General features: G+C 44.2%; 6 protein-coding genes across 12 annotated transcripts; 3 read left to right on the top strand and 3 right to left on the bottom strand.

Annotated features, from left to right (window-relative positions):
• The first annotated feature begins 139 nt into the window (after nucleotides 1–139).
• LOC117894245 (F-box/WD repeat-containing protein 4) lies at nucleotides 140–1,755 on the top strand. Its single transcript, XM_034801184.1, has 3 exons — nucleotides 140–427; nucleotides 499–1,077; nucleotides 1,139–1,755. The coding sequence occupies exons 1-3, from the start codon at nucleotides 240–242 to the stop codon at nucleotides 1,575–1,577; spliced, it is 1,206 nt and encodes a 401-aa protein (XP_034657075.1). The 5' UTR covers nucleotides 140–239; the 3' UTR covers nucleotides 1,578–1,755.
• A 586-nt stretch (nucleotides 1,756–2,341) lies between these two features.
• On the bottom strand, nucleotides 2,342–7,966 carry LOC117894241 (pantothenate kinase 3). Of its 6 annotated transcripts, none has more exons than XM_034801178.1 (7): nucleotides 7,815–7,966; nucleotides 4,730–4,908; nucleotides 3,597–3,889; nucleotides 3,397–3,546; nucleotides 3,160–3,336; nucleotides 2,961–3,096; nucleotides 2,342–2,898 (listed from the first exon to the last, which is right to left on the bottom strand). In XM_034801178.1, the coding sequence occupies exons 1-7, from the start codon at nucleotides 7,858–7,860 to the stop codon at nucleotides 2,566–2,568; spliced, it is 1,314 nt and encodes a 437-aa protein (XP_034657069.1). In that variant the 5' UTR covers nucleotides 7,861–7,966; the 3' UTR covers nucleotides 2,342–2,565. The 6 variants fall into 6 exon arrangements, with proteins under 6 accessions (XP_034657069.1, XP_034657071.1, XP_034657066.1 ...); XM_034801180.1 differs by having other exon boundaries at nucleotides 3,397–3,522; nucleotides 7,815–7,964; XM_034801175.1 differs by lacking the exon at nucleotides 7,815–7,966 and adding an exon at nucleotides 6,591–6,977.
• A 542-nt stretch (nucleotides 7,967–8,508) lies between these two features.
• On the top strand, nucleotides 8,509–10,266 carry LOC117894244 (charged multivesicular body protein 7). The gene is made up of 4 exons (XM_034801183.1): nucleotides 8,509–9,057; nucleotides 9,119–9,338; nucleotides 9,397–9,606; nucleotides 9,672–10,266. Exons 1-4 carry the CDS (start codon nucleotides 8,602–8,604, stop codon nucleotides 10,133–10,135), a joined length of 1,350 nt encoding a protein of 449 aa, XP_034657074.1. The 5' UTR covers nucleotides 8,509–8,601; the 3' UTR covers nucleotides 10,136–10,266.
• Nucleotides 10,267–14,046, bottom strand: LOC117893592 (rho-related BTB domain-containing protein 1). The gene is given in 13 exon segments (XM_034800266.1): nucleotides 10,267–10,847; nucleotides 10,911–11,085; nucleotides 11,336–11,606; nucleotides 11,668–11,910; nucleotides 11,996–12,079; nucleotides 12,131–12,217; nucleotides 12,282–12,398; nucleotides 12,462–12,720; nucleotides 12,781–13,231; nucleotides 13,234–13,316; nucleotides 13,375–13,572; nucleotides 13,636–13,739; nucleotides 13,798–14,046. Coding segments are annotated over 12 exon segments (2,298 nt in total). The 3' UTR covers nucleotides 10,267–10,847; nucleotides 10,911–10,933.
• A 2,094-nt stretch (nucleotides 14,047–16,140) lies between these two features.
• Nucleotides 16,141–20,275, top strand: LOC117894239 (insulin-degrading enzyme). Its single transcript, XM_034801160.1, has 14 exons — nucleotides 16,141–16,328; nucleotides 16,387–16,524; nucleotides 16,585–16,719; nucleotides 16,787–17,057; nucleotides 17,116–17,344; nucleotides 17,398–17,600; nucleotides 17,672–17,757; nucleotides 17,819–18,278; nucleotides 18,337–18,687; nucleotides 18,745–18,976; nucleotides 19,033–19,239; nucleotides 19,302–19,594; nucleotides 19,656–19,865; nucleotides 19,926–20,275. Exons 1-14 carry the CDS (start codon nucleotides 16,273–16,275, stop codon nucleotides 20,157–20,159), a joined length of 3,105 nt encoding a protein of 1,034 aa, XP_034657051.1. The 5' UTR covers nucleotides 16,141–16,272; the 3' UTR covers nucleotides 20,160–20,275.
• LOC117894246 lies at nucleotides 20,178–21,715 on the bottom strand. Of its 2 annotated transcripts, XM_034801186.1 has the most exons (3): nucleotides 21,455–21,715; nucleotides 21,083–21,385; nucleotides 20,178–21,019 (listed from the first exon to the last, which is right to left on the bottom strand). In XM_034801186.1, the coding sequence occupies exons 2-3, from the start codon at nucleotides 21,345–21,347 to the stop codon at nucleotides 20,253–20,255; spliced, it is 1,032 nt and encodes a 343-aa protein (XP_034657077.1). In that variant the 5' UTR covers nucleotides 21,348–21,385; nucleotides 21,455–21,715; the 3' UTR covers nucleotides 20,178–20,252. The 2 variants fall into 2 exon arrangements, with proteins under 2 accessions (XP_034657077.1, XP_034657076.1); XM_034801185.1 differs by having other exon boundaries at nucleotides 21,083–21,715.
• Between the last annotated feature and the right edge of the window lie 89 nt (nucleotides 21,716–21,804).

The raw sequence follows: 21,804 nt of genomic DNA, 5'->3' as shown, positions 1-21,804 counted from the left end.
CTTTTTCTAGCACCTCACTCTCTTTACGTCATACACCTTGCAATTAAGTTCGGTTTTACCGTCGGTATATTTCGGTATATTTTTGAGGGTAGTGCGTTATATTTCGTCGATAAATCCGCGGTCACACTGTGTAACTTGTTTTTTATAAATAAATAAAATATTTAATTAATTAGTGAATAAGAGCTAGCCGGCTGTCTCAATTAAATTTGGATGCATAGTTGTAGTTTAACGATATCACAATGAAGATTACAGATCTGAACACAGACTGTCTTCTGGTGATTTTCAAGTATTGTTCTGAGAGCGAGTTGATGTGCCTGGCCAAGGCTAACCAGCACCTGGGCAGGATTATAGATGCTCACATATTTTACCCACTCACGAGGGACTTACTGCTGTGCGGCCATAGAAACGAACCATGTGTTGAGAAAAGGTCTGATTGGTTGATGATGGACGTGGAGGCGAAGGCAGTGAGTGTTAACAGCATATTTTATCATCGTTCAGAAACAAAACGCATCTTACTCATCAAGAGAGACTTCAAGTGTCGAGAAATTGGCTGAGCGGCACCTACAGAGAACGTCCCTACTACCACCACGCGCATCTCTTCCCCACGAAGTTGTTTCTCGAAAGGGACGCCTTGTACGTCACGCATGACAGTTATTTACGCAAATACAGGCGACCGGCTACGGAGGCCCTGCCGCGTTGGTTTGATGAAGAAATCACCACTGCCACAAGGAGCGACATATCGGATTTTGTAAAGAAACAAGATACGCTCTTTGCGGGTCGCATCAGTGGCGCATGCTTTCTGTGCGATGAGAATGGAATCACAGAACAACAAATGCATCAGCCCAACGAGTACCTATACAGCGTCGACTTCGTAAACGATGTGTTTGTCACCAGCACTGATGCTTGCTGTAAGGTGTGGCAGCGTTCCCAAGAGTTTGGACTCACGCACTTTGATCAGGCCATGAAACTGGATCATTCATTCAAGTCTCTGAAGTTGAGTGCCGATGGGGAATGGCTCTACGGGGGTCTGTACACAGACAAGGGTCGGCGGGCATTGCGAGCCATTCACGTGGAGAGGTAGCTATAAATTTATACCATTATAATTGTGCTAAATTGCTAACAAGATTTATTTCCACAGTGGCGAGGAGGTGGTCTACAATTCAAACACCATTTCCATATATGATCTGAAGATAAAGGATGAGCACGTTCTCTTCACGGCCAATTTCGATACGACATTCAGAATGTTTGATCGCCGCATCGATCGTGATGTCGCCATTTGGGAGGATCCGTTCGACTCTTCATTTTACTGTCTCGAGTACGATGGCCTGTACGCCGTGCTCTGCGGCACCAACCGACACGCCCGCGTCAATCTCTACGACATTCGAATGCCCAAATATGTGCAGTTATTCTTTCCCGGACGAACGCGACAACAGAGCTGCCAGTCGCCCGTCTACAGTCTAGCCTGTGATAGCCAATATTTGTTTGTGGCCACGGACCACAATCTGCGTGTGTTCGACTTCAAAGCCAACTGCGGTGTACGCAGGGACTATAGTCGCATCTATGACTTCAATCGCTAACAAAGATTTGTTTTTAAATTAGTTGAACTCATATTTAGAACTTGCCAATGGCCAACAACTGTAGAGCAGAATCGAAAGAGTGAAAAGTGCTAAATGTAAAATTGATAGTAGATTATATACAGACATCACCACAGATATATATTATTATTAAACGGACCTGTTTGACCATTTATGTATATATTAATTGCTTTGAAAAGTAGAGATCAGATCAGTTCGAGCTAACCCACAGGTGGCAAAACAATAATTTATAAAATAATGCCAAAATCGTATTTGAAGTATTAAGTTATTTTTTGAAAACAAATTTTATTGACCTGCCGACAAATTGGAACCACAAAACTTAATTAGCTAAATTAGAAACTTTAAAACATCCACTTAAAAATCATGTACACAAAAGTTATGATAGAAACTTATAAGTATGCATGAATATCGTATCGTAAAGGCTACATGTATGTACCTTGATGCGTGTATGTATGTATGTAATACGTGATGTACAGGGGAGTGTACGTTGTGCGCGCTAGACTTTGACATTCAAATTGCTAATTTCCTGGTCAAGTTGTGTATTTGTAATACGTTTCCGTGAGGTGAGCCATAATCCTATCACTGTAGAAAATTAAACTAAAAACTACCAGAAATCGTTGTAACCGTACACAATTGCTACTTTTCGTATCTTACAATGTTATGCTAGTAAAAACACATACACACATATCTCGGAAATCGGAAAGGAAGTGGAAAAGTTCGGCCAAAATTCGTCGTGGTTTTTTTTGTTTTTTTTAGCAGGCACTTTATCTATTCTGTAATTTGATGCATTTACAACAACTGGCGGCAGCAGCAACCTCTCTCAATGTATAAACTTAAGCCGAAAAAAGAATTTATTTTGAATACCGAGATAATAATCTGATCTGCAAGGGATCGATCCATTTTCCATATATTTCCATTGCCCAAGTAATCTTAGGTCTACTGTACACGGAGGAACATGGTGCTACAGCGACTACCTAGTAGAGTGTTTTGTTGCTGTCGAAAGCGGCGATGAATTACCCGACGGTTTGTCCGCCGTGGAGGGGATCGAAGGCGACTCTGCTGCACTCGCACTGGCACTGTCATCTGGGACTGTGTGCTCTGTGCTTTGCGGATGATCCAGGCCTTCATTCAGAGCAGCTGCTAGCTCGCCATTGAACTGCAGCAGACAACCCAGGGCACCAAAGTATCCCTCATGCTCCAGGAAGAGTCCCTTCATTGTGCCATTCGACCAGAATTCCATGGCGTACGCCAGCAGCTTCATGGATATGGGATTCACACGCAGAAAGTTGCCCACAAACACCACCTAAACAGAGATATCAAGTTAGTCTGTGATTTCAAACGATTTTGTGTTTATATCTCACTCACCCTGTCAATCTTCTCATTCAGGGCACACATGCGCGCAATGGAACCAATATTGTTAGTTATTGTGACTAGTGTGGCATTGGCCAGATCCTCGCGGGACACTGAAACCCGCTTGTCGTCAATGTGCATTTGGCCAAAGCTGAAAGTAAATGGAACGAATTGAGTACAGCAAAGGAAAGCTTGGATTTGTAGCGTGTGTTACCTGGATGCCACCAAATCGCCGGGCAGACCAAAGCGATTGTAATCGCCGCCATAAATATCCTTGACCAACTTGTCCACCTTTCTGTTGTCGCCCTTGGTGGCCAGCTGTATGGCTTCCTCGAAGGTTGTGCAGCCGGTAAGCAAACAGCATAGACCCAGGAATGTGCCGCCGCCCAAGCTGCAAGAGAAGACAGAGAATTAGCAAAGAACTCTTCCATGTTTTAGGACATTCACCAACCTTGTGCCTGAGATGCGTTTGTAGTTGTCGGGTCCGTAGACAGCCAGAATGGAGACGCCGGAGCCAACATTCACCAATATGAATGGAAATGGTTGTGAAAAATTGAATGCACGCTTCTCGCTTTTGCTGCATGAGAGAGTTTCATCGAAACTGCATAAGTACATAAGTAAAACATATACTCTGATGCATCATTTACTCACATTATGTCCCGTGCATGCTCGTAGTAGTAGCATTCGGTGCGATTGTGCAGATCGGCAAAGAGTATGCCCTTGATGAGCGTGTCCAGTTCATCGAATTTGGCCAGCTTCATGTTCACTTGATCACGGAAATCCTTCTCGAATTTGAAGGCTCCACCGCCAGTGGCGCAGACAGTGGTCACCAGTTCGGCCATGCCCTTTTGCTTGGCCAGGGACAGAAAGTTGCCCATGTCTGTGGTCTGAAACCGAATGAAATGCAGGGAACCACGTCGCTTGCGTATCTCCACATTGTCCATCTGCAAAGAGGAATGATTAGAGTTAGAGTTGATCCAATGCCAGACAACACAATGCAAGCTTTATGCAAGCTGATCTCCAAGTACTATTACGTATGACCTGCCAGTTTTTTTGGGCAGTAACACGAGCGCGTACTAAGCTTCATAAATATGCCAATAGACTGACGGCTCGTCGGGGCCCCATTAAAAAAACAACAGCCACAAGTGCAAAAGTCAATGATCGCGCCATGTAAGCGTTCGTCGTCAAAGCCCTTCCCTTCCTACAGTGCGCGCATTTATTTATATGTATCCGTAGTTTTGCTATTTATTCCATGTGCCTTTTGCCTCCCCACTAACAGTGCCCCTGGCCACCCTATTGGGTAATATTTAGCTTATATTTTCAGCGTGCGCATCTGCGATCTGACATAGAGTAGAAGGGTTACTCTCTTGAGTCTGAGATCTCTCTCATTAGCTATAGGGATCTCTAGTACGATGTTGTGCAAACGGAAAGCTTAGACACACAAACAGAGAGCAAGAGTGAGAGAGAAACGTACTACAGATGAAATCATCATCAGACGACGACCCATTCCGACCTGCACAAGATGACTTTGTTGACACTAGACGCGCAAATATCGCCGCTCGATCATATTTTAGATGATAATGATGTTGATAATGGCCTGCACACGCGCTTCTTTCCCATTACGTTACAAAAGGCACACACCCATTAGCCATCCATCCAGTTTGAATGATGAAATGCAACGAATGTCATCAACCACAAAAATGCTTCGTCTCGTCTGGCATGCCCTTGAATCACTGACGACCAGATTCCGGCTCTGCCTGCTCGTCTCAGCGTGATCATCTTACCTGCAAGTGCGTGTCGCGGTGTCCGGTTTTGCCATATGCAGAGTTTCTTGTTAAATAACGGCGTATATTCCGTAAAATGCCCGCCTCGCGATCCTGTTCGTCGGGCGTGATGTCCTTCGGCTCAAAGTAAACCAATTTTGTGAGGGTGCCGCCAATGTCCATGCCAAACCATGGCATTGCTGTAAAGATTGAGAAGAAATAAGTAAATATTTAAAGCAATTATTGGGTAAGACTAAACCACAGTTTGACCTTCAAGCTACGTTTTCTATATATTTCTCAGAAATTTGTACAGCAGGGTTGAGGTTTTATGTACCTACGAGAAACTTTCGTCTCCCAGTTGCCCCTCTATGCCCCACTTGAAAGAGGGTACCGCGGCGTTTCTTAGTAGTAGATAACATGCCAGAAAGAACTGTGGGACCCAAGACTTTACACAAGTATCAGAGCATATAGCCGAAAATGATTAAATTACAACTGTCAAATTTTGATCTATTTTTTTATATTTTAATCAACTAAAAACGGAGATTTTCAACACTACCAAATGTGTAATTCAGCCTTAACTTGCTCTGAACTATTGCCACAATGATGCAAAGAATCAAAGCACAATTTACATATCTTGTGCATGATTAGAGCAACATTAACTGGAGTGAAGTGCAACTAGACATAATAATACTAATTGCAACACCTTTGAAACACCTTCCAAAACATTACAAGAGCAAAAAAAAAAGAAAAGAAATCGAATTTCAAACCATTTGGGTGGCTGGCTGACTGAATGTTTGAAAGCGGTTGTTCGGTTCATGTTCATTGTGTCAAGATCGAAGTGGCCGCAAAACTATGTCACACACACAAGCAAACACACAGTATATGCAGGCACACGTATGCATATCTATTAATGTAGCTGTATGGGTGTATCTTTGTGTTGCACGCACCGCTTTGGATGATTAGATCAAAGATCGATGTAAAATGTAGCGCCTCCGGCATGATGTAACCCCGTACTTATTATTTATTATGGACGGAGTGCGGAGTGTATGCAAATAGCGCGCGACTTTATTCCGCAGTTGAGTGGAGTGGAGTGGCCTGGCCGTAGAACGGCGCTGCACATAACACGGAACTTGTAATCACAGGCTAACACGTTTCGTTTACGTTTACGTTTATTTGGTTGGTTCCACCCAATACCCAGTACATATGTACAGGCACAGGCAAGTGCGTATTTGAGTGTTCAAGTGATTATAACTTTTTTGTACACTTTATGTACAGATATAGTGTGTAATCGTATAGGTAGAGCGATTAGAGCGCGCGGCCAATAACCGGAAACATTTTTACTCTCGCAGGCAAGGCGAGGCAAGGCACGACGCGTCGATGGCTTCCAACTGACGACTGAGACTGACGGATTATATATTAGCCGTCAAAAGCTATTGAATATTGCCAACAATTGGGTGGGTAAATCGAGTCGAATCGAACCGAAACATTTACCGCCCCCCACCTGCAAACGGGCGTGTCAGCGAGTAAATACACCATTTCTTATCTGCACTTTGCTCGCGTCGGTTATCGGGCAGTTTGAATAAATGTCTAAAACGACCAAGTATACGAGAGCATTTGACCACTCAATGAGACAGTGATATTATGTACGCGCCGCGAGTGCGGTTCGATTTACTTTACAACTCTCGTTCATAGTTCAAAGAACGAATAAAGTTTACTTCACTTTCCTTCATTCATTCATTGTGAATTTGTATTTGGCATACAGAATGTGTCTATCAAATGTTTGATCAACTGATAATACAGAAATCAGAGCCAGACATTCCAAAAATTTCCAATCAGTTTGGTTTCTGTTTAAATCCTCGTATTATGCCCAGTGGAAACTTACACATCAGCTCATCCACGGGTGAAACGGCAGAGCTGGCGGCAGGGCTGGCGGCTGGACTGGCGGCACCAGACAACATGAAGTCGCAGGAACTTTGACACTGTTTTGTTTGTGGCTGTTCAACAACTGCAGGAGATGACGCATCCGTCTCCTTTGGTTCCTTGGCGCCCTTGCCCATAGCCTCGCGCCATGCAGTGCGCCATGAGTTTCGTTTTGTTGAGATCACAGGTGAAGTACTACTGGGTGGATGTGCCGCGGTGGGTGCCAGCGAGGCGCTTGTGGATTTCTTATCGTTGTGCAATTTGAATATTTTCAAATTAAATGAATATTTTGAGTCGCGCGTCGGAACTTTCATTTTTGTGCTGATTTTCTCCAAAAAAAATTTTTGTAGTACTACACAAAACTATATCACAGGCTTTGCTTGAAGCCAACAATTTCCGAACGAACGTAATGTATAGTCTCTCGAGTTGCGGTCTCTATTTGGGGTTTTGCTTTGAGAAGACGAACAGACGAACGTCGGGAGATCGCGCATCCGATCCGTAGACCGTTCGAAAACAGGCATGAAACGCGTTTGAATGAAATTTTATTGTCACTTCGCACGAACCGAGCGCCAACGACGAAGACGACAACAGCGGCAACGGCAACGGCAACGCCGAAAGTAAATCAGCGCCAGGCCAGCGTTTGTGTCGACGTCACCATTGCTTTCGCATATGTAAAAGCGCTACTTGTACATACATATATGTATATGCAGATGTACATGGTACATACATATTCGTATAACCGTATTAATGAGCGGAGACATCGTCGGTTCGAAATTAACTTAAACATTACGAAAAAAAACACATTTAAAACAAATCCAAAGCAACAACGACCTAGCATGAACCCTCGCGCGGGTATGGGACGTGATCGAAGCTTAGCATTTTCGTTTGCGGCTGCCCTGTCCCTAGATGATTAGGTGCTAAAAGTCATTCATCTGCTGGATGCTAGATTGGATGCAGGTCTTGTTTCATTCATGGTCAGCCCATCTTGATAAGCGGAACTGGGGCGGTACAAAAGAGCATTCGCAGACTGATGAAAGTCCATGAGAGAGTTCATATGTTCACAGTCTCGAAATCGGACTGTAACTACACAAATAATTATAATAGATTCGACCTTCGCGTGCTGCCACACGACAGCGTACACTGATCATCATCGATAAAGCCCATTTCACACATAGACATAACTTACCTTTCGCCAAATGGTAGCTCAGGGATACCGGATCATCCTCTATCATTGTGAACAGTAGAATGGAAAGCCAACGGAACGCACACAAATGCCAAAATCTTTAGTACACGTTTTGCAACAATGGCAGATACCGACGATGATCTTATCGGGGATCAGAGTTTGTGGCAAAAGCAAACACAGAACGTCAAATGATTGTGATGGGCGGACCGTGCAGTTCTACATACATATGTATGTATGTATGTGGCACGGTGGGAGCTGGGAATTGATGCTGCACGTATCCTTGTACAAAATATGATGTATCCTTGTGGTCCAATGCGTTCGGGAACTCGATAAAAGTGCTGGCGTATAGAATTTTCTAGATTATCCTACTTTTATGCCACGAATAAAAGCTTCAAAACAATGGCCCGAGTGAAGTTATTTATTAATTCTATTAATTCGAATCAGCTGTTGCGGGAGCTGTTTATCGATATCGAAGAATGTTAGTGCTGGTAAGCGATTAACTTGTGCTAAAACATGGTGCAATCAACAACGGCTAAAATAAAAATTCAAAATGTGTATCAATAAACGTATTTAACAAAATATGTGTTTATATGTATGTCAGTTTATTAAAACTTCTTTTACACTAATTCTTTTATTTCGCAATGTACTAAATAACTGTAGCCGGGAACGCGCTCTTTCTTTGTATGCTTTCCAGCACTGCACAACAGCTGGTAAAACAACCAAAACAAGAACCCAGAAAGACGCATTTTATTTATTTTAAGTGGAAAGTGATTAAAACAAACTGAGCACAATGGCTCGTGGTGCAGAGAAATCGGAATTTAGTTTCCCTGCCTGCTGGGAAGACAGCAAAGTTATGCAAATTCGGTTCGCAACGTTTCGCCCGCGTCATTTAAGCATTGAGGATTATGACACAAAAATGAAATTCTGGAAAGATCTTGTAACGCAATACCTCAAGTTTTGGGGCCGCGTCACGTTCAGTTTGCGGGATCTGCAATTGAATTTCATGAGAGGAGACCAACTGCCTGCTTGTCTGGACACAGTGATATCTGAGATGCACCAGCAGAAACAGATCCGACCCCGCGCCGAGTACGATAATGATCCAGCAAATACCTGGACTGGCTGGCTGATGAACAGCCTGGTGAAGCGTCCTTTATCCTGGAGCTGGCTAAAGATAAAGCACAGCGTTGTGAGCGAGGATGTGGAGGCGTCGACACTAGTGGAATGGATACATCTGGGGGTGTTAAATGTGAGGATAACACACAAAAAATGTACTTGATTTTATTAACCTATGGCTCCTTTATACTCAGGACATTTGCGAACTGATGATTAAGAAGCTACTGCCCGAGAACCGAGGAAAACGGTTCCATTTCGATGCGTTCAAGTCGCTGTGTGATGTTCATCACATTCGCATCCATACGGAGAAGGATATCTTTGCTTGCCTGATCTCCCTGCATGTCCGTCAACTGGTTGGGTTGGAGTTCAAAACGGAAAAGCAAACGCGCAGCATTCACTTGATCAAAATACCATGTAAGTTCTCAATTACTGACCTTCAGAGTATTGCTAATAATCCATAACTCTAATGCAGTCAAGGAAACGGACGATCTCGTCATCAATGAGACCGATCATGCCGTGCACAATCTACAGATCACACAGGCAGATCTACTGAAGCAGCTGGAGAACTTGGAGGACGAAATCAAGGCGAACGACGAGAAGGCGCGTCAGTATATAAAGGAGAATAAGCGGCAAATGGCCAAGACGTACCTCCGCAAGCGGCATCTGGTGGAAAAGAATCATGGTAGAGTAAAGTGTGCCCCTTGGCCTTAGCTACAGTTCTTTAATTATTCAACTTGGTTTTTCCAGAGCGTCGCAGCATTGCCCTGCACAACATTGAGTCTCTTCTGTCCAGCGTGGATGAGGCGCAAAACAGTGGCGTGGTCCTCGATGCATATAAAATTGGCTCCAGTACGCTGCAAAAAGTTCTCTCCGACTCTGGCCTCAAGTACGACAGTGTCGATGAAGTGCTGGCCGATGTGCGAGAGACTCTGGAACAGCACAGAGAAGTTCAAGATGTTCTGTCCAATAGCACCGTAGATCCCACTGCCAGCCAGGAAGATGATCAGCTTGAAAATGAACTGCGTGAACTGTGTGGGGAAACTGCCACAGTTCCCCAGAAATCGAACGCAGCTGCGAGCAACAACAACGAAAGATTTGAGGTTGTAATTAGCGATCAAGAGATGATCGAAATGTTGGCAAACCTTGAGGTTGAAGACGGTAGCGTCTCGGTGTCGAGCACCAGAACCTTGAAGCAAGTGCAGAAGTCTTAAAAGTGCATAGAAGTTTAAGTTAATGTTTTATTGTATATTTATAGTCGGTTTTTATTATAATTTGTATTTAGGTTGTGCCACAAATTGCCTTCAGTTTCGATTGGTGTATTAAAAAAGAATTCAGCATGCAATTTACGTTTATAATTTGCTTTATTCTATATTCATTCTGTACAAAATGCATCCTTATCATAGACTATGGCTTATGGCTATGGCTAGACAAATGTTTCCACAAGTAGGAATTCGAAAATACACGCGACATACATGCACTAGGTATGTCTTTTTCCTATCCATTATAGTATCAGATACAGAACGAGAAAAGTGTACATCCAATATATTGTAAGGCAATAAAGCGAAATGCTTCGCATCGCCCGAGGTGCATGTGCATGTACCATGCTTTGCATTTGCATTAATTTATATACATATATGTATAGGCGTATAAATATACGAAATCCGAAGCACTTTTCAAAATGCTTCTTTGTTCTGGTTCGGCCTTTATATATATATGTATCTACATATATATATATGTACTTATATATGTATAAATCTAATAATCACTAAGGCAAATTTGCGCTCCTATGTATTGCAGACACGCCATTCCCATTCCCAGTCCCATAGGGTTTGTTATGTGTGGATTTGGAAAAGTATCAAAATACTTAAAATCGTACAGATAAAGCAAATCAGTACCGGCAGGATTACAATAAAACGCAGTGATCTGTAATTATAAACAAGAAAACTTTTAGCTTAAAGGATAGTTATTTCGTTATGCTGCACGCACCTTCCTTGCCCTAAGGCTGGGTGTCAGAGATTCAGATCCATGTCCGCCTCAAGATCAATGTGATTGATCGAGTTGGCCGTGCTATTGAAGATTTGATTATCGGATGTGCTGTTGTTGCCCGTTGGCCCCGCTGTGGTCCCGCTAATGTCTGCGCCCGTACTCCGCTTCGATTTACCTAGCAGCCAGCAAGAGAACACTTTTTCCCAATTGTTGCACATTAATTATCACGAAGATGGATTCGAGTTTTTTGCATGAGAGAGCAAGGAAATTATAAGGGAAAGGAAAAGACCTCACAAAACCGCTCAAAATTGAATACAAACCATCCACAAATTGTGTGTCCTAAACTTTCGTTTTGCTTTGTGGGATGTTGGTATGTGGGATGTGTGGCAGAGATAGAATGAAGCGTGTGTTGTGACTCCACTTACCTCCTGTGAAGCACAGACAGCCCTCGTCATCGCTGGGCGAGTCACGGCGCGAGCTCTTTAGCTTCACTTCCTTGCTCAGCTCGTTTAAACAGCGCTGATAGTAGTCGTAATCCTTCAGATACCACACGGGTGGCCAGCGATGTTCCCGCAAATATTCTTGATTATCCTGATGCAGCGCCTTCAGGCCCTTGAGTGAGAACTTACAAATAATGTTGTAATTGACGCACAGATACGACATGCACCATTCGGCCAACTGATGTGCATTGTGCAGCTGGAAAAGGAACGAGAGATTGGTAATGGATGGGACATGCTGGGAGTGCTGCGCTGCAGACCTTTACTGGCTCCAGCAACTTTAGGCAATGATCCACTGTTTCATTGGTTTCGTTCTGTGAAATTAATGTGAGATCCTCGATGACTCGGCACTCAACTAAATTGAGCAGACGCGGCAGGCATAATCGGTTGGCTAGCTCTAGCAGATTGAGACATTTGACGGCCGAAATAGGTGGAATCTGATCGGTATACAGATAGCACAGTAGCTTATGGAATGTGTAGATTGTAACGCCAGGGAATACGATCTATAAAATACACACACAAAGAGACTTGAGCTTGTTAATACACAAACAGTTCTATGACAACTGCAGATTCATCGACAACTCTTACCACATTGGAATGGGCTTCACGAAAGTCACCCAACAGCATGGCGCGCATCACGTCGCAACGCCCAACCAGCACAGCTCGGTGTGCCTGTTAAATGACAGAATTTAAGTTAAGTTTAGTTAGGATCGAACGCTTTACCTTCATTAAACCATCATCCAACTCAAAGGTGACATCGCTGAAGCAGCCATCACCAATGCAATGACGTTCCAGGCTTTCTTTGATGCGCTGAAATGAACAGAAGAGAGTGAGCTAAAAGCCAACAGTCTAATAATCAGCAGTCACAGCTTACAAGACAAATGTGCGGATTTGGATCATCACTGGAGGAGCTGTCCATAACAGCTTGTGGCTTGGACAAAAGCTGCGTCAGTTGCGGCAGTTCTAACAGATCGGCAGCATCCCTTATTTCCTGTAGGTAAGCGCGCAATTAATTTCAAATGTAAGCTAAGAGGCACAAGCCCTCTGGCCTTACCTGCAGATTGTTGCAGCTCTTGTCAATGGTGCCCGTGTATATAAATCTGAGGCATTGGTACAGTGCCTGCGGCGAGATGAGCTTGCTGAGTGTCACAATTGTTTGCAGTCCATTCACGCCGCGTTGATTCTCCACCTGCATGAGGCGTATGCTCTGCAGCACAGGATGGTGCAGTTCTCGGTACAGATCGTTGGAATGCTTTGACTCTACCAGCGGCAAGGCCTGATAGCTAGAGCGTCGCTTCAAGTGTTCCCACATGCTGGAAAGGCAAGAAAGTTAGTTAAATGCTCTGAATTCAAGCAGAACTATCATCACATACCGCTGTGTACGGGATTCGTAGCGTATAAGAGATTCCGTGTCATCGTTAAAGTCCGCTATGGTCGCCTCTCCGAACGTGGAGCTGACCATACTGGACTCGCTGCTGCTGCGACCGCCCATGTCGCTCAGCTCTGTGCTCAGGAGACGCTGGAATGTACTGGAGGCCGCAGATAGCATAAACCGATGCACGGCAAACTTTGTGCCGCCTGCCACCACCAGAATGAGGTCTGTGTAGGCTTGCGACAGGAACATGTTGTAGATGTCCTGTCGGTAGTGTCCCACCATCACGGTGACCTCTGGTGGCGGCGGCTTTGGTGGCCGAAACGGTGCCTGCAGCAGAGGCTTCTGTACCTTCTTCAGGTTCGTCATCCAGAACCGCTGCTGCCGTCGGGCAATCAACGCCGAACGGATGGCGTTCTCAAACACTTCATTAACGCCAAAGTACGTAAAACACTGGTCTCGTAGTAGGCAACGCCCAGCTCCTTGGCCACAGCACGCGCCTCGTCCGGCATGACCAGATCGCTCTTTAGGGCAGCCCTAAAATAAACAGGGTTAAGCGCTGGAACTTTCGCTTGAATTTTGTTGAAATTCCTACCTTACAAAGGTTCCCTTTTCACCAAAATATGAGAGATAATTCTCATCACGGTACATATAGCGCAGATCATTCTTGCAGCCCACAAGTATGACGGGCACATCGGGACAGAAGCGTCGAATTTCCGGATACCACATAACCTTGCAGTTTCGCAGTGAAATGGGACTCGCAATGGAGAAGCACAGCAGCACCACGTCAGATCTGGCAAGGAGAAGCGCAAAAGATTAGTTAATGCTCTGAAATTGGAATCATTCATGGACCGACCGTCCGTAAGCAAACCGTCGGTCTTTGTCATGATCGCCAAATGTGTCCCACAGTCGCAGCGAAACATTCACTCCATCGACCACCTCCCATGACCTTTCAAGTACCTTGAATGCAATGAAAGAATTATAAGGGAAACGCATACTACGTACGATTGGAACTTACGTCTTTGTATATGCGATACTGATCGATCGCCCACACGGTTGGTACATGCGTGGAAAGCAGCTGCGAGAGCGAAACATGCTTGTTGCAGGCTCGTGCACAGATAAGGCGCGTCTTACCCACTGCTGTGTCTCCCACCAGTACGCACTTAACCAGCTCTTGATGGGGCTGTTCGTTATCCATGTTCGACAAGCAAGCCAACTGGAAGGGTTCTGTTTCCCAAAGGTACTCCCGCGACTGTGAAAAATACATCAAATATTATTATTTGGTAAATATGGTAGATGGTTTCTGTTTTTATGAACATTTTGCAATGCGGAATACAGGCTTTCTTTTCCTTATTTGGTTTAATTTTATTAAGAGAAGAAAATCAATTTTCGGCATATGCTAATCAGCTGAAACGCTGCACGGTAGGGTGTGCTTTCGTCACTAGAGTAATAATTTTACCTGTTCTGCTGTCGGTTTCTGTTTTTCAATGGAAACCAGTAAAAGTCGTAAGAATCTTTCCATACGGTGGGGATATTATTGTTGCTTTACAAATTCGATTTACGATTCAGATTGGATAAATTCGAGGCCTTGTGCTAAGTTTTTATTCAACAATCTCGTGAACTCGAGATATGCTAATTAATTAATTACACACAGACGCAAGTAAGAACGTGAAAGTCGATATTCCCGACTAGAGAACTACCCAGACATTTGAACAAATTATTTATATTTGATTTTGGGATACTGGTAAAGACATGCGACACGCATTTCTTAATGATCTTATACTATAAAGTGGCAATGCATTGACCCCTGCCCAGGCACCATCCAAACAGCTCTTTTCGTCTTTAATTGAATTTAATTGGAACTGCAATAACAATATCTGTGGGCTCAAATCAGAGCGACAAAGAGCGACCACACACCACACACGCATGTGTAAGATCTCCATCCGATCTTGAGATTGAGAGTTTCAGTCTATTTTTGGAATGGGAACAATGAAAATGAAGTCCAACAAAGGCAGACGCAATCGATTCTGCTACGTTTAAAGTTTATTAAAATACTAGTTCTGTTAGCATGGAATGAATTAAAGCGAATCAATTGATAATGGCAGAAAAACAAGAGAACAACCGTTAGGGCCTTCACTTGATTTGTTTTGGTTTTTTTTGGCACAATCTTGACATATAATTGTAATTTATAAAGACGAGCGCGTCAAGTAAATAATATTATCGCAAATTACACCAAAGGAGATAGCAATTAAAGAGGTCGGTCGCTTGCATTGTCAACACAACAAAGATGATAGCAAAAAAAGCTTAATTACGGGTAATCTAGGTTTAATTTAGTTGAAATTCCAGCGACGATTCTGTTCTCAGATGGAAAGATAGGGTATCGAAAGGGTCTTAGTCATGCATCATGCTCTGATTGCCATCTTTTCGTGAATGCCGAAATGTCTCTTTTATATTTTGCTTGCCTATTGATTTTCTCTTACCCCCCCAACACACACACGCACACACGGCACGAGCACGAACCCACACAGACATGGCGCACCTACACCAACACAAGTGTATGTGGATCTTAAAGCTCCCTCACACTCGCGCTCTACGCTGCTCTGCTCTGCTGGTGGGTTTTTCTTAGGGAAATCTTGGGGAACAGTTGAAAACATCCATCCCCCGGCCACGACCATCGAACATGCAATGCAATGCATTAAATTAGTTACAACTTTTATGCAGCCGCAAGTCCCAAATGGGACACTCACTTGCACTTTTTCGCACGCATTACCTTTGTGTGGGTGCACGGTGAATAAACAATTTGTATTGGCGATTGAGTTGGCTGTCGGTCCAGCTGGACGATTAGCAACTATATAAATGAGTTACAGTGAACACATACCTTGAGTTGACTGCCTCACAGGCTCAAATTGTATGCGTTTGGCCCAATGTTCTTACTTTTGCGTATTGCACTTATCATCAACACACACACTGAAGCACAACATTTCTACAATAAATTGCCATTTATTTTTGTACCAACACATAAACCACAACACAGATCTTGGTTAGACGCGATTCACGGTAAGAAAAATGCCATCGTTGCGTTGCCGCTGCACTGTAGTTGACTCATTAGGTTGTGGGCCGGATCGAATCGAATAAAATGAATAAAATGCAGTTAAAGCCCGCAAAATCTAGTGCGCGTTTGACGGAAACCAGCCAGTGTTGGACAAGGCGGCGTGACAGGGCTGGCAAATGAACAGGGTGACCGTATATTTTGACGTCAAAAATGAGTTAATCGTATATTTACGGTCGCCGGTATATAAACGTATATTTCATAATATTGTTTGGTATATTACGGTATAAGCCCGGCCACACTGACGTTTTTGTTGTTGCGAAACAAATAGTGCAATTATTTAGCAGAATTTCGATCTATATTCTATTTTAATTGAAAACGGAGAGAAGTCCTTCTCATGGGCACTAGTGAAGGCCGGAAAGAACTTGATAGATACTCCACTCAATGTATTTCTCCTGCAGCAAATCGATTTTCACCATCACAGCTCTTCTAAGTCGACGGTTCGTTGCGTACACGACATCAAAGTAGGCAAAGTATTAAACATATTCCGATTGACAGGTTGAATTCACAACAGACAAAGATTATATATGCTCAGCGATCGATCGGTTCGTTTGCTAAATCCAAGATGACTGCGGGCGAGACAATTTCCCAAAAACTATCACCCAAGAAGCCAGAGCAAATGGAGCCAATTCTGCGGTAAAGTAACAACTGTTCGCCGATGATCTCACTCACAAATATATATTATGTATCCTGCAGCTTGAACAACATCGAGAAATCGCAGCAGGACACCCGCGACTATCGTGGCCTTCAATTGGAAAATGGCCTCAAAGTGCTGCTCATCAGTGATCCAAACACCGATGTGTCAGCGGCTGCCCTCTCCGTTCAAGTAGGGTATGTGTATGCAGCGCAAGAGGGGAGGATTTGATTTGTTAATTAATTTATACCGTGTCAATTGCAGCCACATGTCTGACCCACAAAATCTTCCCGGTCTGGCTCACTTCTGCGAGCACATGCTGTTCCTGGGCACCGAGAAGTATCCGCACGAGAATGGCTACACGACGTACCTCTCGCAGAGCGGTGGCAGCAGCAACGCCGCCACCTATCCCCTCATGACGAAATACCACTTTCACGTGGCACCTGACAAGCTGGACGGAGCCCTGGATCGCTTTGCCCAGTTCTTTATTGCTCCACTGTTCACGCCCAGTGCCACAGAGCGTGAGATCAATGCTGTAACTACACAACTTCATCCTTGATTTATCCAGATACTAACACAAAATATCGTTGCAGGTCAATTCGGAGCATGAGAAGAACTTGCCCAGCGATCTGTGGCGCATTAAACAGGTGCATCGGCACCTGGCCAAGCCGGATCATGCGTATAGCAAGTTCGGTAGCGGCAACAAGTCGACGCTCTCCGAAATACCCAAATCCATGAACATTGATGTGCGCGATGAATTGCTTAAATTCCACAAAGAGTGGTACTCTGCCAACATTATGTGCCTGGCTGTCATTGGAAAAGGTAATGGTTAGCTCAATGGCTGCTTGGAAGTAATAATAATTAAATGCTTTCAGAATCCCTGAACGAACTGGAGAGCATGGTCATGGAGAAATTCTCCGAAATTGAGAACAAAAACGTGGATGTGCCGGAATGGCCACGTCACCCGTATGGCGAGGATCGTTACGGACAAAAGGTGAAAATCGTACCCATCAAAGATGTTCGCTCGTTGACGATGAGCTTCACCACAGACGATCTAACAAAGTTCTACAAATCGGGCGTAAGTTTAAGGTACCACAAGAGTGTGGCTCAAGCACAGAAAGACACTGCTATAATTATTGTTTCTTACAGCCCGACAACTATTTGACGCACCTCATCGGCCACGAGGGCAAGGGCAGCATATTGTCTGAGCTGCGACGTCTCGGTTGGTGCAATGAGTAAGTCCCAACACCCACAGGACTTGCACTCTACTAGATTTCATATTTTGGTTTCTTGCAGTCTTATGGCCGGCCATCAGAACACCCAGAATGGCTTTGGGTTCTTTGACATTGTGGTGGACCTGACACAGGAGGGCCTGGAGCACGTGGATGATATTGTTAATATAATATTTCAGTATTTGCGCATGCTGCGCGAAGAGGGACCCAAGAAGTGGATATTTGACGAGTGCGTCAAGCTAAATGAAATGCGCTTTCGCTTCAAGGAAAAGGAACAGCCAGAGAACTTGGTCACGCATGCCGTGTCCTCCATGCAGATATTTCCACTGGAAGAAGTTCTCATTGCACCCTATTTGAGCAACGAATGGCGACCAGACTTGATTAGCGGCCTGCTGGATGAGTTGATACCCTCCAAAAGTCGCATTGTAATTGTTAGCCAAAGCTTTGAGCCAACCTGTGACCAGGCAGAGCCGTACTACAAAACCAAGTATGGGCTGGAGCGCATACCCACGGACATTGTGCAGGTAAGTTGTGGTTGTTCTCCATTAATTTCTGTAGATAATATGTGATTTGTTCTTGCAGAGCTGGGAAAAGTGTGATCTGAATGAGAACCTGAAACTGTCACTGCCAAACAGCTTTATACCAACAAATTTCGATATTGCCGATGTGCCCAGCGATGGACCCAAACATCCGACCATCATACTGGACACACCCATACTGCGCGTGTGGCACAAGCAGGACAATCAGTTCAACAAGCCCAAGGCATGCATGCGGTTCGACATGTCCAATCCGATTGCCTCCCTCGATCCACTCAATTGCAATCTAAACCATATGATGGTTATGCTCCTGAAGGATCAACTAAATGAGTATCTGTACGATGCAGAGTTGGCAAATTTAAAGCTGAATGTTGTGGGCAAGTCAGGTGGCATTGATGTGCGTAAATGTACTTTCCCTTGTTGGCCTTTTAATTATGAGAAAATTCTTTTGCAGTTCACAATTCATGGCTTCAGTGACAAGCAAGTGGTGCTGCTGGAGAAACTGTTGGATCACTTATTTGATTTTCGTGTGGATGAGAAACGTTTCGATATATTGAAGGAGGAATATGTGCGTTCATTGAAAAACTTTAAGGCCGAGCAACCGTATCAGCATTCCATCTACTATTTAGCTTTGCTTTTAACCGAAAATGCTTGGGCAAATGTGGAGCTATTGGACGCTATGGAACGTAAGTAGCGACAATGCTTTTAAGCTGTCTCTTCTAAACATATTTCTCTATGACAGTTGTTACCTTTGATCGAGTCAATAACTTTGCCAAAGAGTTCTTCCAACGCCTGCACACAGAGTGCTTTATTTTTGGTAATGTGACCAAGCAGCATGCCACCGAGGTGGCTGGTCGCGTCAACACACGCGTGGAGGCCACCAATGCCTCTAAGCTACCCATTCTTGCCCGTCAGATGCTCAAGAAGCGCGAGTATAAGCTTTTAGCTGGTATGTCACATAGATGAAGAGATTGAAAGTCAACTATGAAACGTTTATTTTACTTTCAACAGGCGACAGCTATCTTTTTGAAAAGGAGAACGAGTACCACAAGAGCTCCTGCACGCAGCTCTACCTGCAATGTGGCGCACAAACGGATCACACAAACATTATGGTTAATCTAGTCTCCCAGGTGCTGTCCGAGCCCTGCTACGACTGTCTGCGCACCAAGGAACAGCTCGGCTATATTGTCTTTAGTGGCGTACGCAAAGTAAACGGCGCCAATGGTATACGCATCATTGTGCAGTCCGCTAAGCATCCGACATTTGTCGAAGATCGCATCGAGAACTTCCTGCAGACGTATCTGGTAAGCAAATTGCCCCATTATTTATGTGTTTTATTGTATGTTAAGTAATTGTTTACCCCAGCAAGCAATTGAGGATATGCCTTTGGATGAGTTCGAGCGACACAAAGAGGCGCTGGCCGTCAAGAAGCTGGAGAAACCGAAGACCATATTCCAGCAATTTAATCAGTTCTATGGGGAAATAGCCATGCAAACGTATCACTTTGAGCGTGAAGAGGCTGAGGTTGCCATCCTCCGCAAGATCACAAAGTCCGACTTTGTGGATTATTTCAAGGTGATATTTAGCTATTTATAAATGCGATTCAAAAGCTAAAGAAACATTCAAATGTTGCAGAAATTCATAGCCAAGGACGGCGGCGAGCGTCGCGTTCTGTCCGTGCACATTGTGTCCAAGCAACCGGAGGACAACGCAACCGAGTCCAAGGAGGAAGAGCCACTGGAAATCACAAATATGGACCGTCACAAGAGCATCAGCGACATTGTGGCCTTCAAGTCGTGCAAGGAGCTATATCCGATTGCGTTGCCATTCCTCGACATCAAGGCCAAGGGTGCACGCAGTAAATTGTAAACTTCTTCAATAATATATATAAAGTAGAGTATGTGGTTTTGGTCTCTCTTTGACTTAATAACTCAACCGAATAAACACATTTTATTTCGTCACTCACAAATACAATATAATCTGTATCAACAGCGTGTTCTGCTTGATGTACGTGCTGCCCAGAAGTGCACTGTTTGGTATGGAAAAGCCCGTCTCCAGTTTGGTCAGCTCTTGTGAGCCGAGATCCTTTGCCTTTCGGTGGCTGTAATTCTGATCCAGTATGGAGATTTTATGCTTGAATGGCGTGTCGTCTGTCCAGTGTTTCATCGTCTTGAATATTCCACCCATGTCCAAGGCAATGTTCTTCTGTTCGCCTGGTGGAAGAAGTTGCGCATAGCCCAGCTGTAGGTTCAGCAGTTCGCGATTCAAATAGTGAAAGGTGCACTTCAGCTGCAGGGATTTGCCTCTGATGCTAAACACAGGACTGTTGACAGTGCTCGTTGAAAGATCTTCAATTCTGCTTGTGAAATTATCCAACTTCCAGTAGTAGGTAAACAATTTAAAGTCCTGGTCGGCCAGCATGGTATTATTGAACTTATTGACCTCCTCATCTCGCACTCCCTGCATGGCCTTTTGCCTCGTTGCCAACTCCTTCAGTATGGGCATCTTTTTAGTGCTAGCTTTTGGTTCCATTGCCTTTAGGATTTCCTCTAGCTCGACATCATTTGATGGGACAGTTCTTTGTGTCACTGGTGGCGGAGGAGGTGGTGTGGGTACAGCGACTATTTCCACCGAATTGGCCATGGCCACTTGCTCCAATAACCATTTTATTTCACGTAGCTCCGCGTAAAGTTTTGTTTCCAGATTTCGAAAGGCCAAGCTCATTTCATCTACAACAAGATAAATTAATGAAAAATGCTTCCGTTTGATGTGAACTTATGGCCATATCCTACCTGATCCACAGACACCCTTTAGGGTCTTTGTTGTGACAGCTTCGGCAGACGCCTTTATCTCACCAGCGGTCACTGTGCATACCGCTTTTTGGACCTCGCTGGGCAGCTCTGCGCTGTGCTCTGCATCGTTGCTGGTGCTATTGACTGCATTCTCAACGTCTTCCACCTGGGCCCAACTTGTGGAAAAGAGCGTGGCGGCACACGCCACACACAAGATCCAACCAAATGCGAGACCTTTTGAAGGCAACGAATTGGCTTTAGGCATCACTAGTCAGTCCGTTGTGGCGGAGGCCTTAGCCAGAACTGTAGAAGAGATGAACAGCAAACGTTGACCAGCGGCAGAGCGAGAATATTTGGGGAGCAGTTGTCTACCTTGAGCCACTCGTTAGAACGATGACAGATGTTCCACATGGAATTATTGCTGTATGCGTGTCATATATTCTTGGACGCAGGTACTACTTTTAGAATGGGGACCCTCCCACCGAGCTCTAAAAATAGTGCTAATATTTACACACAAACAAAAACAAAACGAGAAAGAAGAAAAATGAATGAATGAATGAAACACTTTTGCACAGAATGTACGACTGGCTGTGAATTTCGACTGAATCCATGTCGACTCTTGCGCGTGCAATATTTTTAAGTGTTTTAATGTTTTGTTTTTTATTTTCTATTTTTTATTTGTATTCAGTATTCACTCTTTCTCTGACTGTGAAAATTTGCTC

This window comes from Drosophila subobscura, chromosome J, assembly GCF_008121235.1.
Source record: "Drosophila subobscura isolate 14011-0131.10 chromosome J, UCBerk_Dsub_1.0, whole genome shotgun sequence".
NCBI lineage: Eukaryota > Metazoa > Arthropoda > Insecta > Diptera > Drosophilidae > Drosophila > Drosophila subobscura.
Note: the sequence above shows the minus strand (reverse complement) of the source record. Positions and strands in the feature narration are given on the sequence as shown.

What these genes read in the sequence shown, in the direction of transcription:
- LOC117894245 (XM_034801184.1), top strand. Translation starts at nt 240, where the DNA reads ATGAAGATTACAGATCTGAACACAGACTGTCTTCTGGTGATTTTCAAG. An exon ending in GAACCATGTGTTGAGAAAAG is followed by an intron (nt 428 to 498) that starts GTCTGATTGGTT and finishes ATCATCGTTCAG; the next exon opens with AAACAAAACGCATCTTACTC. An exon ending in CGAGCCATTCACGTGGAGAG is followed by an intron (nt 1,078 to 1,138) that starts GTAGCTATAAAT and finishes TTATTTCCACAG; the next exon opens with TGGCGAGGAGGTGGTCTACA.
- LOC117894241 (XM_034801175.1), bottom strand. Translation starts at nt 6,942, where the DNA reads ATGAAAGTTCCGACGCGCGACTCAAAATATTCATTTAATTTGAAAATA. An exon ending in ACCCGTGGATGAGCTGATGT is followed by an intron (nt 4,909 to 6,590) that starts GTAAGTTTCCAC and finishes CAATCTTTACAG; the next exon opens with CAATGCCATGGTTTGGCATG. An exon ending in ACCGCGACACGCACTTGCAG is followed by an intron (nt 3,890 to 4,729) that starts GTAAGATGATCA and finishes TCCTCTTTGCAG; the next exon opens with ATGGACAATGTGGAGATACG.
- LOC117894244 (XM_034801183.1), top strand. Translation starts at nt 8,602, where the DNA reads ATGGCTCGTGGTGCAGAGAAATCGGAATTTAGTTTCCCTGCCTGCTGG. An exon ending in TACATCTGGGGGTGTTAAAT is followed by an intron (nt 9,058 to 9,118) that starts GTGAGGATAACA and finishes CTTTATACTCAG; the next exon opens with GACATTTGCGAACTGATGAT. An exon ending in TCACTTGATCAAAATACCAT is followed by an intron (nt 9,339 to 9,396) that starts GTAAGTTCTCAA and finishes ACTCTAATGCAG; the next exon opens with TCAAGGAAACGGACGATCTC.
- LOC117894239 (XM_034801160.1), top strand. Translation starts at nt 16,273, where the DNA reads ATGTATTTCTCCTGCAGCAAATCGATTTTCACCATCACAGCTCTTCTA. An exon ending in CAAATGGAGCCAATTCTGCG is followed by an intron (nt 16,525 to 16,584) that starts GTAAAGTAACAA and finishes TGTATCCTGCAG; the next exon opens with CTTGAACAACATCGAGAAAT. An exon ending in GCAAGTCAGGTGGCATTGAT is followed by an intron (nt 18,688 to 18,744) that starts GTGCGTAAATGT and finishes ATTCTTTTGCAG; the next exon opens with TTCACAATTCATGGCTTCAG.
- LOC117894246 (XM_034801185.1), bottom strand. Translation starts at nt 21,347, where the DNA reads ATGCCTAAAGCCAATTCGTTGCCTTCAAAAGGTCTCGCATTTGGTTGG. An exon ending in AAAGGGTGTCTGTGGATCAG is followed by an intron (nt 21,020 to 21,082) that starts GTAGGATATGGC and finishes ATCTTGTTGTAG; the next exon opens with ATGAAATGAGCTTGGCCTTT.